The following is a 16,518-nucleotide window of genomic DNA, read 5'->3' on the forward strand; positions in this document are numbered from 1 at the left end:
ATTTATATTTCTGTTGGCTAAGACTTTAAGAAGTTTTTAAAGTTGCTTGAATTAACAGCTGTCTTTGGCTTCATTTTTCACCCTAGTCAGTTGTTTGTATATCCTCCTGGCCTTCTCTTTGGCTTCATTTCACTGCTGCGTGTGCTTTACTTTCTCCACTTACTTTCACACTTGCATTTTTTAAAGCGAACCAATAACTCCACAACTCATCACACCCTCATTCTCCGCACAGGAAAGTGGTGAATTATTTTTCAGCATTGTGTACAGCTGCCTATCAAGTAGCAGTTTGCTTTGCTCCCTGTAAAATTCAAGAGTCCCTTTCCACAAGACAGCAGCAAACCAGAGGTTTCTTCTTACTTTTAAATATATGAAGCTATTGAATAGGGAATATTTCTGTCCAGCTGTCTTCTATCATGAAGGCTTGTCTTCCAAAAGTACTGAAATTGCTTTGGTACCTGCCTTTAACAATGCTAAAAATATCAGCCTGGGAGAGGGCAGGGGTGGTTATGCCGTTGGTAGGAGTGTGTAAAGAAAGAACCAGCGGTAAGAAAAATGCTTCCTCCTCTGGACACAACAGCACAAGGAAGAATGCAGAATAAAATAAAACCTGTTATGCTTCTCCAATTTTAAACATTTAATAGTGCACTTATTGAGTATATTCTGTACAGACATCTATAGCAAGTTAAACATCTTCCTTTTTCTCACGTAGATCATAGTCATGTAAAGCACATTTACAATAGAAAACATACTTGAGGTACAAAAACCCAAAAAGAATATCTGAGGTATAAATACAGGTATATTTTAAATAATCTTTATCATGCTTTATCTATGTTTGACAGTACACTGTGGGCAAGTATACATGTTTACAATAGAATGGTATGTACAACATACAATTTTACAAATTCAAAAGTGTTTGATGTAGAAGAATATACAAGATTTTCCTACTCATGAGGAACACTGTTACTGGAAGTACTACATTATTTGCCATAATAAAAAAAAAAAATCTTCATCAAAAAGCTTAAAATAATACTGACAATGGTAACAAAGTCTCAGTCAAAATTCCACCTTGGAACTCATTCATACCCTAGCCACAAAATACATTTATCACTTAACACTGCACCTCGAAAGCTAATCTTTATCTTTACAGTAAAACCTACAGAAAGACACCTTTCCAGAGGACCTCAAGACTTCCTACAGTTCACACAAGTTGATTCTTAAGGAGGGGGAATATCCCAAAGTGTTTAAAATCCCACTAAACCAAAAGACAACAGCCCCTACTCTCTGCCCCCCCAAAACAACCCTCCACATTGCTCACATCCAGGTTCTGTTTGTGTTAACATGCGGCTTTTAGGAAAACAGGCAAAGAAGGGAGAGAAAGGGAGAGTTTGTGTGATTCTTCCTAGCCACCTCACCCCACCTGCTGCTGCAGGAGTCCTACTACTTCCCAGCACCGCAACTCCAGTGTTGACTTTTTCCTCTTGAGTCGTTAGAATACAGTAAAATATATAGAATCCCATTAAAACATTTATAGTTAATGCAGGTAGGAGTAAAAGCAACAAACATTTTTCAGTAAATTAATGACTGAGATTTTTGGCTCTCTTCACCATTGCAAAGACATTGCATTTCTAAGCTGCTATGTTGCTCAAAAGTGTATTTATTTGCTTAAAATTACTACAGAATTGCTATCCACTCCTAAAAGATCATCTGGATAAGGAGTGGATAGTAATCAGAGCAAGCCTCTTGTAGCATCTGCTTAGGGTTTTTAATAAGGTTAGAGCTGAGGAAAATGTAGAACTGGCACATGGGAAGGATGGCTACTCCTGGTCCAGAGTCAAGTCCCATTCTAGGTTGAACTGTATCCAGCATACTAAAATCCATTCTGATTGCCTATCAGTGTACCAGACACATTTCAAGTTCGACTTCTGCTATCCTTTCAACCATTAACACACTCATTCACACTTCAATCTCTGTGCAAACCTTTCTCTGCTTATCTCAGTGAGAACACATTGAAGAGTACCAACTATTCCAGTGGATACGCCAGTCCCTCAATGCACTACAAATACATGAGTATGTACATAAAGCTAAGTATTTCACATGGGAATGATGAACCTTCACCATCTTTCATAATATATTTTGCATTTAAAGAATTTTGCTTCTCAGAAGCAATTCAAACCATCTAATAGTACAATTAATTTTTTGTTTTCTTCTTGCACAGTCCTCCTATGTATTCCAGTCAAGGCCTACACTATAGACCTTAAACAGACAGGAAGCAGCTTTAAAGTGTATGGTATGGCCACAGTCCAGTAATGCAATGCTCACAGTCAAGTTCTCATGCTGTCATCCCTTCATGACATGTCTTGCAGATGGTATACTAGTCCGGTCTGCAGTGGACAAGCCTCGGTTTTAGATAATGTCTGTGCTGCTGATGCGTGGAGCACATGGCTGTTCCTCTTCAGTAGTCACCTGGATTTTACTTCCTTGTTCTCAAGACTCTGATGAATGAAAGAGTCTCTTATCTTAACAACTTCAGATGCACATAAGTGTCCAAAAGACTTGGTGTACCAATCTGGCATGTGGCCCCTGATGTGTGGAGAAAAAGTGATGATGAATTAGGTACCAGTAACTTTGCAGGCATTTTCCAAGTCAGATTCAAATACATATCTAGCTGGTTAAATGCCCGACTAGGAAATCTCCTTATTACTGCTTATTGCTCATCTCGGCTTTACTAATATATAGACTTGCTCCAAGACAAGTTTGCCATGGAGAGGAAAAGTTATGAGGAAAAGTTACAGAAAACTGTGCAAACTTGTTCCTCTTTACTAACTTAATATTAAAATTATTATGTCCTCGCATCCAGATACATCTGTCAGAGGAAGGAGTGGGGTTATACACCAGTAGCTATGGTGCAGCACACACTGGATGTTTCTAATGCAACAAACCACACCTGCTGTTAGACGTGCACTGAAGCCAGTTTTCTGTGACATCTCAGAGACCTGTGTATGCCTGTAGAAGTACGTACTACTGGCCAAGCTAAAGCCTGTTGAACAGTCTAAATTTTGCACTGACTACATGGAAACTGTACAAGAAAAGTTACCACCACAAAAAAAGTAGAAACTCATACCTTAAATCAATTCTGCACATGTAGGTAAGTTTAGATTTTCCTGACCCGCAGGGCTCAATCAGATACCTAGACAGGAGCACATTGACTCTAACACCTGCCACAGGAGCACGGTCATGGTCCACTGAGGTTGCTAGAAGCACACAAGCTCCCTTGGGAAAATTTGTCCTCCATGTTCTAAGGAAAAAGGAAGAAAAAAAAAAAGTCTTATCTTGGAGAAACAGTAATGAAACATCTAATTCAAACATCTAATAAGACATGAAGTTATGCACACCCAGATATTTACCCATATAACTTATACAGAAATCATAGTCAAGGTTGTGCTAGGTGTACAATATAAATATCATTGCATATAAAAGCCTTACCTTAAGACTACGAAGTCTCTGGCTGGGTGAGGTGCCATGCTGTTCTGGACATACTGGTATATATCTGTCTGGCTGTCCAAAGGTTCGATTACTTTTGAATCTATAAGATCTTCATCCCAAAGATGCTGCTCTTTAAGTATACGATTTAAAACATCCTCTGGCGTAGCTGGGATTTCAATGGTAGTTTTCCATAGCCGGAGTGGGGGACCTTCACATACCTGGGGAAAATCAGCAGAGTCCTCAGTTTTACTCTTCCTGACACTTTCTTTTCCTTTCTGTTTTAGTGTCGGCTAAATACAGCAAATTAAATGCACACACATATATGCGTATGTTGTATTAAGCTTGTCACAAGCTCAGACTAAAGTTGTTTTCGTAACAGCCAAAGGCATCTGCACACTGACTTCCAAATTGTTTCTAAATTACAGTTTAATTTAAAACTTCTCCAGTATAGGTCACTATTAAATTGTGATGCTATAGAATAATACTATCCTAATTTCCCAAGTTTATTTGTTAAAAATCTCATTGAAACACTTCTCCCTGTGCTAGCTTTGAGCCGTGAGAGATTAGAGACAAGAAACTTCTTTCCTACAACCTGCATATTGACAGTGCTTAGAGGCTTCACTCAGCCTGTCAAGGCTTTGCATGTCTGAGTGAAGGCATGTAAATGCAATACAGTGAACATTCCTGGGCTCGATAAACAGAACACAGATCAGCGCATGTTAGTTGACTACTGCTGAAAGACAGGTTATTTTTAGATGGTGTGCAACTATGTCAAAATATCAAGGGTTTTTTTTCTCAAATATACCTGCAACGTAAAGGTGTACACTGAACCTTCTGTAATACCCTATGTCAAAAGCCTGCTCATATTAGAGAAAATGAGCTAAAAAACAGAGCTGTGGCATGAGTGACAGAGCGCATACCTTCTTGTAGGCCAGCTCTGCTTGCTCTGAAGTGGAGCAGCTGACCCAGCCCTTAAACTTCTCCTTCATTTCTTTGAGCAAGTCATCCATGCAGTCCTGGAGGTAGCAGTGGTAGTCAGTGGGCTCAGTGGTGCTGCTACCACCCCGGAGCTCCTCCAGGCTGAGGGGACGCAGGTCCTGCTCCGTGTATGAGTTCCGGCCCCTGCTCATTTCTTCAGGTATCTGAGGGGCAACAAGGGTGAAATCATCCTCTTGCAGCTCTCTCCCCACATCACAGAGTTAGTCTAGCAGCTTGACAGCCACAGTTTTGTGCACTAGTTTTGTAAGTAAGTGGTGGGATGCATATATGCCCACTCAATGTGAAAAAATGCCGAAATTAAGTATGTGACTTTAACTCAGATTAATCTCTCGTTTGTGGGGTATCCTATTTTTTTCTGTGGAGCATCCCTCTTTGCTACACAATGCAGATCCATTCCCACAGCACAGTTTATCCTGCAGACTGAAGGAAGGAGGCATCAGTTGTCAGCCACAAGAAAAAAGACAGGCATGTCTTCAGTTGAGGGCTCTGAAAAGATTTGATGACAGTGAAGAAAACCAGGACTCTTGATTTGTCTAGTTCTCTATCCCAGGCCCTAGAGGGAGCATGGTTTAGTTCCTACAGACCCTTCAACCTACATTTTGACAGTGTCACATTCCAGGATGCTTTTGTGGCCTAGCCTTGCTAACTCTTGGGAATTTAAGTATAAAACAAGCACTGACGTTCCTGGAAATAGCTTCTTGCTTTGTAATTAGAGCTGAAGTTCACAGACCCTCACAGCTGTACAATAGAAGCTTGGAAACATATTTCAAATGCAGCTTGGATGTAACAAAAAAGTCCCAAACCCCACAACTGCTTCCTGACTTTTGAGTGCCAGTGCCAACAAAAGAATTCTCTTCTGGCACCACTTCCAATTCATGTATGTACCCAGATCCGGATGCAAATGTTTTTAAAAATGCTATTTATCATGTATTAAACTTTATTTTAATGAATATACATTCCTAGCTTTCCATTACACAGCCGATGTAAGCCATGTTGGCCAATATTCCACCCATCAGTTCTGCAAATAGGTGTTTTACCTGAAAGAGCTTCTTGCATTCAGCAATCATATGGGCTAGCCCTTGGGTTGCAGCCAAATTTTCATTTAGGTCTTTCTGATCGGGTTTTCCCAGGCTTGGTTTTCTTTGCATCACCCTTCCCAAGGGAAAAGAGCACACACGCACAAATCCAGTTACTTAATGCAGAGCAAGAGACACGTTTGGTAAAACAATAGTAGAATTCCCAAATCTGTTGGTGATTTATAGTGCTGCCCATGACCAAATCTTGGCACGGCATTACTGACTTCTCTCACTATGTGCTTTTTCTTTGGAATCTCTCCCATTTCTTCCTTTTTATGAATTTGCTTATATTTTAACAGATCTCTGCCAAAAGGTAGGATCTCCTAACTGTTCTATGCCCAGTGCCCTCTGAGGTGTCCAAAGTGATCACAACTGGTAGGGTCAATGCCACCTGTTACACATCACTGCCAGCTGTGGTACAGGACCAGGAGCAACAAGCCCTGCTCCCGAAACATACCTTGGGGAAGAATTCTCTCTTTTGAGAGTGTTTAAGTGGAAGAGGGAAGGTGCTAAGCAGACAGCCAGGTTTGTCGGTGTCATCTGGTTTTCCTTCACTGCAGCTGTGACATCACTCAGGAAATAGAGAAGAATCTGGAGGACCTCCCTGTTCTCATCAGGTAAAAGCATAATGGCAGCCTTGATAGCCTGGAGACGCTGATCCTTTGGCACATCTGCATAATATTAGTAATTCTCTCATCAACCCATTGATTTTCCATACACACAGCATGAATGCATCCCAAGGCAAACTCCAGCTTCAAATATTTGACTCGAGTTTGAAGTGATTTCCTTCAGGATGCATACCATTCGTAGGAAACATGAAGGCATTTTTTTTAACCCACTACTTTAACTTACCTCAGCTATTTCCTGCCTCACAAGAAATGCAAGCAAGAAGTTGTGCCTAGGCCAGGGTTAATTTTAGATTTAATTTCAATAGTAACATGCTCCCGCAGATGCACTAAAATGACAGAAGCCTGGAGTCAGGCAGTGAACAAGCAAACACAGTCCAACCAATTTAGAGGTTCTCTGGCTTTCAAAGAAATTCAAAACATGAATGCATTTTAGAATAGGTGAATTAATTAAATGAATTGGCTAGCAAACCTTTTCAACAATGATGTCATAAAATACCCAGAAAGTGCTTTACCAAACACAGGGTATGATCTGCTTTATTGAGCAGATCATTCAAAGTCATGCAGTGGAAAAAGAAAGTCAACGCTGTGAAGCCCCATACCATTAAACAGCTCCTTGGTTACTAACAACAAACAGCCACTGGAAAAATGTAATGTGTCTTTATATAAGGCCCTCTCCGCCAAACTTGAAGGAAACAGAAAAATGAAATAAACCAGACCAGATCTGCTTCTTATAAAGGGATTTCCAAAAAGCCATCTCTGAAGACAACATCAGAGTCTTAATCCTGGAGCATTTATATCATCATTAGCACCACACCAACCTCACTGCATGTCTCACAATACACATGGTGCTAACTAGATATTTAACTGGTATTTGCTTTGGGCTTCAGCAACTTTGTAAGGCTAGCAGGTGAGTTTAGAAAGCAATTTTAAGCAAAAACCCACTGTTTTCCACACTCTCCCCTCGATCAGCTCAAAGCAGATTTAAGCCACGTGCGGACAATTCCAGTGCGCAGCCTGGTATGTAACACTAAAGCAAAGGGAAATTTTGTCCTTTACAGGGAAGCAAAATTTACAGCTGTGTTAAGGCTCTTTGCTTTACACAAAGATAATACTTCCCGACCACATCTGGGGATTCCTCAGACCTACCACCTGCAAAAGGAAAGTAACAGATACTTCTGCAATGATCTGTCAAACTTTTTCTGGCACTAAACCCACTAAGAGTTGCTGTTTAACATGCACAGAAGTGGAGAGTGTGATTAATTTTCTCCATAAACCTTCTTGGGAACCCAAACACACACAAAAAATGTGTGCGCTGAAATAACGGGATGTATGTTTTTATTTTAAACCGTCAACTCCCCCTACGGAGCTCTGGAGGAAATTCCTGTAACTTTTTGGTAATCCTCATCATCAAGAAGGCACAAAAAGGACTCAAAGAAGGTGCTTTTGCAGTGAGCTCTTTGTAGCTATGCTCCCATGGGAAGAATACATGGGGAGAGAGATGGGATGATGTTAGGGACAGAAACCACAGAATCAGCAAGGTGCCTGTAGTACATCAGTCAGTTTGGACCCCCGTGAATACTTCAGAAGGGTTTGGTGTTCTGGTCACCGAACATTAATTCACCTTTGGCCAATTTATTAAGTGAGAGTACTCCCAATGGAATAAGAATGTTGAGGAAACAACGTTTAGGAAGATCCAGCCCAAAATTAGGAGAATTCTATTAATCTAGCTCACAAAAGAGAATTTCTTCCTTCCTGGAGCTGAACCTGTGATCTCAGAAGGATTATTTCTTTCATGTGCATTGATAAACTCCAGTTTTTATGTTTTAAGCACTTTCTGTTTATACCTACCAGTAAAGCAGCTACAAGTCAATAACAGAAAAGCTTTCAACTTAAAGGCTCTTTCCAAAAGTTATGGTGAAGGATAGAAGGATCTTAATTATATGAAAACGGAATTTTTTTGGTAGCCTTGCCAATCCCTCTTAAAGCTCCTGATGTTCATGTAGTGTTTGCACAGCTCCTCTACCTAGACACATTAGATGGGGCTTATTTTTAAACCATAATATCACGCATGCTCAAAGAAGAGAGGAAACTTTATAGCAAATGATGGAGGACTTATGTTTGTTCCTGAACTCCTGAAATTAAAAGAACTTGTACTACAAATTGCTATGCAACAGAAACATCAAAAATCCCTTCCTTAAGAGGCACCCTGAACTGTAACGGCTGCTGGAGAAAGGCAAAGACCAACATATGCAACATGTGCAGTGACCAGAGGAGCAGTATTAGGAAGCTCCACCCTTGCTACACAAATGATCATTTGCCCCTGCCATAGAAATCTCAGTACTTACATTGGTATATCTGTAAGAAGGTCTCGGAGAGTTTGTTGGTCATGAGAGGCTCAGGGAGATCACGGAAGAATTGCTTTAACATGTCTGCTACATCGTAAGCAGACTGGCCTTCGTAGTTGACACAGTCTGCTGAATTCTCATTCATTTGACGCAAAGCCTGAATTCTTGATTTGACTCCAGATTTCCTGAACAGTCCAACCTAAATATACATGGAAAGGTAAATACATTTACAATGAGTCCAGCAAATCTGAAATGTAAATATGCTCTTTAGCTTCTTATGTACGGGTCCTAATTTCACTGAAACCTTTCTCTGCATTAATTATCAATTTTGTCCTGTTTTATGCCTACTTTTTTCAGCCTGACCCAGGAACAATAAAAACTAATGGAAGGCTGGGCCCGGGGTGCTGCATGCATGTGGGATATGAGAGATTACAGAAAACCCACCTGATCCAGACAGTGGTTGCGAAGGTACCTCATGGCTTGCTGAATGCTCTGTGGAAGAGGCTGTCCTGTGCGCTGGACATTGACTTGCAGCGGTACTCCAAACACATTTCGGTCTTTATAATCTGGCACCTTTATCCTTTTCATAAATTTTGGTACTGCCCTATTTAAGTAAAAGGAATGACAAAATTTAATTAAACCTCTGTTGACCATTTATTGTCTGTATTTCCAGTAATTTGGAAAGACAGTGAAAATAAGTGAAACACTTTAGTAGTATGAAAAGTACTGACAGTATAAATTAGCTAATCCACTCAGAGCTGGGAAGGGGAAGAGGACAGAAAACAGTTTCTCTAAGAAAAAGGCTTGACATTCAGGGCAATATGCTGCCTGTAAATATTAATGTGGTGCTTACTCCATCAATATTAGTAGGACAAAAGCTACAGGATAAAACTGCAGGGGCCAGATTAAATTGCCAAAGAGTCAAAATAAATCCTGCGGTCAGTGACCCCTTATAACACTGCTTCTTTAGGTTTTGGGAAGGATGGGCATTTGAACAATGAGCTTTTGTATGTCAACTACTTGTTCTGCAAAGTCCTCAAACTGGGTCCACCACCCACCAGTGTGCATAACAGCAGGAAACTGATGTAATACATTCGAGTTTGTCAGCTAAAAACTTCAGCTCTAGAAACAACCCCCTTCGAGGGACCCCCCTCCTTGTCAGCCAGTGACTGTTGTTACCCCTGCCTCCCACTCTGGTTACAATGAGAGGCCTTTCCATCTGCTTATGACTCCAAGGAAAAAGTTACTAAATACAAAAGAATGATTTACCCCCAGGTCCCCAAGAGTACTGGTTTCATAAAGGGGAAAAAAAAAGCCACTAAAATGTGAAAATATTGAGATCATTTTCCTAAACAGGGAGAAAAGCTAACGTCCAGTGTAACAACTAATAGGACACAGCGGCACTGGAAAACAGGGAGACCTTTTTAACGTTTCAGTACACAGTACAGCTACACAAACAGTGCATTAGATTTACAGCTGACTAATCTGTTACATAGCAAACCAGAACCAATTTGTATTGCCATACAGTTAAGTTTAGGGCATTATTGATATATGTATGAATAATACGTGCTTTGTCAAAAAACATGCCAATGGAATGTGAAAAAACACATTGCGATCTCCACTGAGAATCTGAAGCATGCAGGGATAACTGGTCAATACTTATTTCTGTCTTTCAGAACAAACAACTTCTGTATTTAGAAAGGCTGACATAATAACAGCCTTTGAACAGGAGGTACTTTGATGCTGAAGCTAAATACTATGACTCCTGGGGAAGGGAGGAGGCTGGCCTGTGGTAGGGAGAAGAAAAATTTTACTGCGCCTTTTGCATCCTGGAGGTTACACAGGCTCTGCTGCAGATACAACCATAAAAGAGCTTTCTATTCCATTCTTCTGACAATGAACGTTCACCTGGGTTACAAACACCTGGCCACAGCAGAAATTGCTGCCTACAAAACCTCCATGGTTCTCCCAACTTTTCTTCCCAGCCCCTCCATCTTTTTTGCAAGCTAACTGGATTTATAGTGCTTTCAAGAGGGGATACAGATTATGGCTAATGAGATAAGAGAACTGAAGGAAATTTACATTAGTTGATTACATAATTATATAGAGAAACCAATACACATACTTCAGACTAACTGAAGAAAAGCAAGCCTACTAAGATCTAATGAGGTTTGTGCTACTGTTCGCTAACTGTCTCAATAGACAACTAGCCCTCCTTCTGCTATGGATAGTGGACATCTTCCTGTTCAGCAAGCTGGCCTGAACAAAAGCAGTGACGTTTTTGTTCCCTTTTGTTCTGCTTTTGTTCCCTTACATACCCCCATAAACATATTTCTCAAGCCTAATAAGATTACTCTTACGTAAAGGATTAGCGATTTTAGCCCTGTCTTAGGAAACCACAAATCACTGACAGCACAGGCTGGAGGAAGAAGTGCAAATATGGACAAAGAGGGATAGAGGGACTCATTGCATCTTTCCAAAAGTTGCTCAGGATGAGCGCAACTGTCATGCTTGTGTAGTCAGCATCTCTACACAGGGCACTGTGTCCTTACCAGCTGAAGCCGTGCTTATTGGAAGGCGTATACTTCTCCAGGAGTGCAGTTAGCTTCAGGAGAGAGTACTTCTGCAGCAGGTTCATCTGTGCCACCGACTGGCAGTTGATCTGCAGCGATGCCGAGCTGAGGCTGGGCCGGTGGGAGCTCTGGAAGCTGTGCCACCTCAGCCTGTGCCTAGAGAGAAGATGGGGCACAGAACAAGGACTGGTCACTGAAATGTCTCTGCAAGACGTGCAGGAATTATTGCAAATGGAACACTGAGCTCCCTGCCCTTGTCAACCACTGCTTGGGAAATTTCACAGGCCTCTCTTAGCCAGCAGCCCAGCCTCTCTGCCTCACCTGGTGCAATGCAGCATGCATAAGTACTTTAGGTGAGAACGCGCACCCTGAGCTGACTCACAGCTCAGGGTTAACTACATGCTCCTGCTCTATCAGATGTCCTCCGAAGGCTCCAACACTCTTCTTCAGAAGCCCTTTCAGTATTAACGCAGTGGCAATCAAAAACCTCCATTTAGAAAAAAGCCCACTTTTTAAAGACACATCAAATGGGAACTAAGCACTTCTAAAAGTCCCATTCGGTTTATAAAAGCAGCTGTGAAACTATATGACAGCAGAAACCAGGCCATAGATGATCTGCACCAGTTTTAAAGGAAAACTGGAAACAAAGCTGGAAAGAATTCAACTCCTTGCTCTACTCACAATTCAAAACACAGTCATATATCCCATGGTAAAACACCCAGAAGAAATGGGGAGGCCACTGGAACTCCCCCAGTTCCCCACTGTGCTACAGTGATCAAGAGAAAATAAACAAACCTCATTTTCCCTGCAGATTTAATACTCTAGCATGCTATTAAGAAAGAGATGGCTATGGAAAAGTGTGATTTTTTTGGAGCAGTCTAAAAGTCAAGGCTTTTACTACATACTGACACAAACCATACCACACTGACACTGTTTCTCCTATCCAATTTAAAAAGTGAATAATCTTACTTGAGGTCCCTCTCCCTCCCACACACCATTTCAGTTTGAAGAATTATCATCCCCAAAATCTGCCTTAACATTCCTTCTAATGCTGACTCGCTGAGCAGGCTGTTTTTCAATGACGATTCAGGCTAAACATACAAACATACAGCTATGAAGTGTGGGAATCACTTGTCTAAAAGTCTTGCACAAATACTTCCCTTGCCTGCAATTGCTTTGGGAAGCAATGGGAACAGCATGTGAGTGCCTGTATGGCTACAACTTCTACTGCACCTTAACTGAGTGGGGCAAAGGGAGATCTCACCAGGGCCATCCCAATTCCCAGTGCCCGTGATCTCACCTGCTAGACCTTGTCAGCGATGCACCCACCCCAGAGTCCCTCCTGTCCTGCATCCCTGTGGGCTCTTCTGTTTCATTCAGTGAATTCCCCGTACTGTCAAGGTCACTCGGTGTTACTCGATCATTATCTACATCAAGGTGGATCTGCTTTGGAGAGGAAGGACATGGGGAGATGGAGTCGAGCGCTGAGTCAGAGTCCCCTTCATCCGAGAACTTCTCTGACCACTGGTTTACTATTCTCTGCATCCCTTTGACATGGTACAGGATGTCATCTAGTTCTGGGAATATGTCTTCATTTTCAAGGTCAGCCAGGTCACTCGTACTGGAATACAGGATTGAACCTGGTACATTGTCATAAATACTCAGGCGGCTGGTCACTGAGCTGGAGGAGTTACGCCTTTTCCCCATGCCCAGCTCTTTAGAGCTGTCACTGCTGTTTTCCCTCCGGAGGCTGAGATGGCCATGTCCGTGGTAACTCCCTGTCCTCCAGTTCACAGAGGCATTGTTTTCTGTAGGGGAGAAGTTGCCATTGGAGAGTGCTTTTGGAAAAGTGCCAGGCTTATGATCTTCGGGGATAAAAAACACCGTGTCTTCTGCAAAGCTTCCCCGGTTCTTGAAGTTCTGCTCTATCACGTCACTGAACGTTGACTGGTTGAAGGGGTCGAAGCCTTCCAGGTACATGCCCACCCTTTTGTTGTATGCACTGAGGCTGCGTGTTCGTGTGACAGGACTGGGTGTGCTGACAGCACTGCTTGTCTCCGACTGACTACTGCTGCTGCTGGTCTGCGTGGAATTGGAGACACTCCTCTTTCGTACCATGGGGAGGCCGATGTGATTGCCGTTGAGGGCAGAGATCTCCACGCAGTTAAGTTGTTTCAGTTTATCTTCATCCATGCCCTCCTGCAGGATGGGCCCGCTAATAATAAGGCCAAGCTTTGAAGGAGCTTTGCTCTTGCCATGGTGAGAGCTTTTGATCTTCAGGCTCTCCATTCTCTTCAGCAGGCTCTTTGTTTTGGACTTGGCGTTCTTCTCATTGGCTTTCGTGTTGAAGCTGAAGCTATTCAGCTCCCTGGGGGAGGGCAGGCTGCTGAATGAGTCATCATTTGCTATGAAATTGCTCGATGAACAAACACTCACGACTGAGTTTGTCCTGGTAGTAGATGCCTCACTCTGCAGGGTTGGTTGGTGGCTGCTGGTGCTACTGATGCTCAGAATAGAAGCCACTTCCTGGCGTTCGCTGAGGTCTGTTAGCACACTCTCACGGCTTGTGGCGTTAGTAAGGTGAGGAGCTTCTGGGGAAGGGGTATTCAAGTCCGGTTTTGGAGGGAACACATCAAATTCTTCAAGCCTTGACCACCTCTTGCTGTCCCTCTGAAAAGTCCATTTTCCACTTATTGCACAAGGCTCATCTTCATCTGAATCTTCGCTCTGCAAAGGAGAGGAACCCTGAAAGTACTGCTTGCAAATTGCACAAACGGCAAAGGCGGTTGCATTTAAATACAATGCCCACTAAATGCTTTAAGCATGACCTTATTCTCACTGAATTTGAAGAGAGAACAGTCTTTTACTTCAGGGAGAGGAAGATTAGGCCATAAAGCGCATCACAGGAAAAGATAACGAGGGACAGGCAATATATTTAAACAGTTTTTAAATACAAAAGATACAAGCTTCATAAAAAGAAACAAACAATACAATCTGCTTTAAACTGCTCTTTTCTAAAAACCCTAGTATCCACAGACTTTTAATTAATTGGTCACAGTGGATAGCCCTCAGATCAATGGAAATTCCTGGCATGCATAAAATTTTAAACTGGAGTCAGTCAGGGGTTGGGGTCCCTCTGGACTCTCTCCAAAGTTACACTCTGTTGATAGCGGCTGTGTGTTTATACTCCTCTTTGTAATTATGAGATGTTTCTCATATGTTCTGAATTATAGTGGCTTAATTCCTTACCCATTCGGGAAGTCTGAACGGTCTCAAGCTGTGACTAATGAGGTAGCAAAAGAAGCTCTTGTGCTGAAAGAGTGCGATGCCTCCAGGCTCTTACCTGGTTCACTCTTCCTCCCACAGGCTAGCAGCTAACATTTTAAGAATGTCCTGTGAAGTTTCTAGTTCAGTCTTGCTTGAGGCAAACTTTAACACTCACAGATAGCGAGCAGCTAGAGCTCACTGACAGTATAGCACGTAACTAAATTGTAAATAACATCTCCACTGATGATGTTTGATGTATGAGCAACGCCTGAGGGCACGATTACACGTACATCACTTACACTTACAATCTTTTCATCTAAAGACTGAAAGGGAATGACTCTGAGACTGACATATTTGGTCTTCCAAATATCTGGAAAATTTCACATTGGAAGAACAAAACCAATGAAGATATTTTAATACAACACCATGAAACCACAAAAAACCTTTGGTGTTCAGAGCAGGAAACACTAATTGCCACCCAGCTCCATGACTTTCACTTGATTTGTTTAGACTGCTTTAATTTAAAAACAAACAAACACGCATGCCCCAAACTGTAACTATTTGCGTGCCAGGAACACAAACATTTATTCTCTGAAAAACAAGTAAATTACTCATATATCAAGTATTTTATTTATGCATACATTAGTTCCTGATCCTCTCCTAGTGTTTTGGGCTATTTTTTTTAACTGCACATTTCATCACCTTGGGAAAATAAGTGAAACATCATATTTACTTTTTATAACCAAATAGAGGAGACACAGAGCAAGTGTCATCTTCTTCGTTTCCCAACTACTATAAACTACTCTTCTACACGAGTCTGATGAAAACCTAAGAGGTCTGTCTTGCTTATTGAAAGTTTTCAGGAGGAAAAAAGTCACCTGAAACTGCCAGTGGATAATAATGGAAAAAAAGGAGCAGTAAAGCGAACTTAATTTGCAAAGAGGTCAATGCAAACATAAGGAAACATATGTTTCTGTCAGCATAATTTTTTTCCCTTGTGTTAGAAAGCTACAGAAGCTAAGTATTGATTTTAATGAATTCAACAACAAAAGGGAATAGGATCCAAGTCCATCTGCCAGAACATGGGTGGTGAATGAAAATCAGGAAAGACTGAAACAAAAGGTAACATCCAGACTCCGGAAGATCTGGGGCCTGGACCTAAAGTCAGGTCTGCTCTGACCTCTAACAGCAATACTGCTCATTTCAGTGTTAACAAGGTTCAGGAACAAGGAGGAGAAATCTGGCGGTCATAAACAGCAATCCAGCTGCCTGCCCCCTCTTTTAGAGTTCCTACATATGCTGCCTCAGAGTGTTATCTTCTGGGGTTTGGATGCTGTTTCCAACATACCACAAACAGATAGGGAAAGAGGGGATTAATTCCTGGTAAACAACCTCAGAGCATTTGTATGCATTCTTGTTAAGGGTAGGGCAGTATTGTATTGCCTTAGCTCAGTCATCTTTATCTGCAGTTGTCATATCCCAGGGGACAGTATAAACTACTGATCCCTCCTAGGACACACACATAGCTTTAAGACAGCGACTGAGTAGTACCTTACTAGCAGATCCCAGCAACTCAGCTTTCTATTGGTACTACCTTATTGAAATTTCAGTTGGTGCTCTTGTATTTCTCACCATGCTCCACAGGGATCCTGAAGATTCAGGAAACACTTTTAATTCATGCTGAGCTCCCTGGAAACGTTTCTAAAAAGGTATCTGATGTATTCTGTAAATATATTACTTTAATTTTTAACTACATAATTAAAAAATAAGTAAACAATGTGCCTCATTCTACAAAGGATTAGCTCTTTCCTTTGGAGGCCAAGCACAGTCTAACTGATCTTGTCTGTATCATAATAAAATAATACAATCCTAATGTGATGGCAAAGAACCAAAACTGCGAAGACGATGCCAAAGACTATGTTCTAATATTCAGGTCAGGTCATTGTGGCTGGTCAAGCCTACTTTTTACAACCCTGCCCGAATGCAGGTTATACACTACAAGAAGGGCAGCCTCTCTGGCAGGCAGAGAAGCCCAGTGCCTTTCACACTGGGAGTAGCATCACAGGGGAAGAGTTTGCTAAACGAATAACCTTTACCAGCAGCCAAGTCCTGCAGTTTTCACTCAGTGAGAATATGAAATAAAATG

General features: G+C 41.7%; 1 protein-coding gene across 6 annotated transcripts in view; it reads right to left on the reverse strand.

Moving 5' to 3' along the window:
• Positions 1–610: 610 nt before the first annotated feature.
• The window catches only part of DLC1 (DLC1 Rho GTPase activating protein), a 229,439-nt gene continuing 213,531 nt past the window's right edge, over positions 611–16,518 (reverse strand). For all 6 annotated transcript variants that reach the window (XM_061473094.1, XM_061473086.1, XM_061473100.1 and 3 more), the window contains 10 exons: positions 12,406–13,832; positions 11,085–11,261; positions 8,977–9,136; positions 8,533–8,731; positions 6,016–6,229; positions 5,520–5,634; positions 4,404–4,625; positions 3,484–3,701; positions 3,122–3,295; positions 611–2,580 (listed from right to left, as the gene is read on the reverse strand). In XM_061473094.1, the coding sequence (XP_061329078.1) occupies positions 2,460–2,580; positions 3,122–3,295; positions 3,484–3,701; positions 4,404–4,625; positions 5,520–5,634; positions 6,016–6,229; positions 8,533–8,731; positions 8,977–9,136; positions 11,085–11,261; positions 12,406–13,832 (3,027 nt within the window). In that variant the 3' untranslated portion in view covers positions 611–2,459. The remainder of the gene's footprint in view (positions 2,581–3,121; positions 3,296–3,483; positions 3,702–4,403; positions 4,626–5,519; positions 5,635–6,015; positions 6,230–8,532; positions 8,732–8,976; positions 9,137–11,084; positions 11,262–12,405; positions 13,833–16,518) is intronic.

Source organism: Pezoporus flaviventris, unplaced genomic scaffold, assembly GCF_033815535.1.
Source record: "Pezoporus flaviventris isolate CSIRO_AGI_PZ_B2104156 unplaced genomic scaffold, CSIRO_AGI_Pfla_v1 ptg000002l, whole genome shotgun sequence".
Taxonomy (NCBI): domain Eukaryota; kingdom Metazoa; phylum Chordata; class Aves; order Psittaciformes; family Psittacidae; genus Pezoporus; species Pezoporus flaviventris.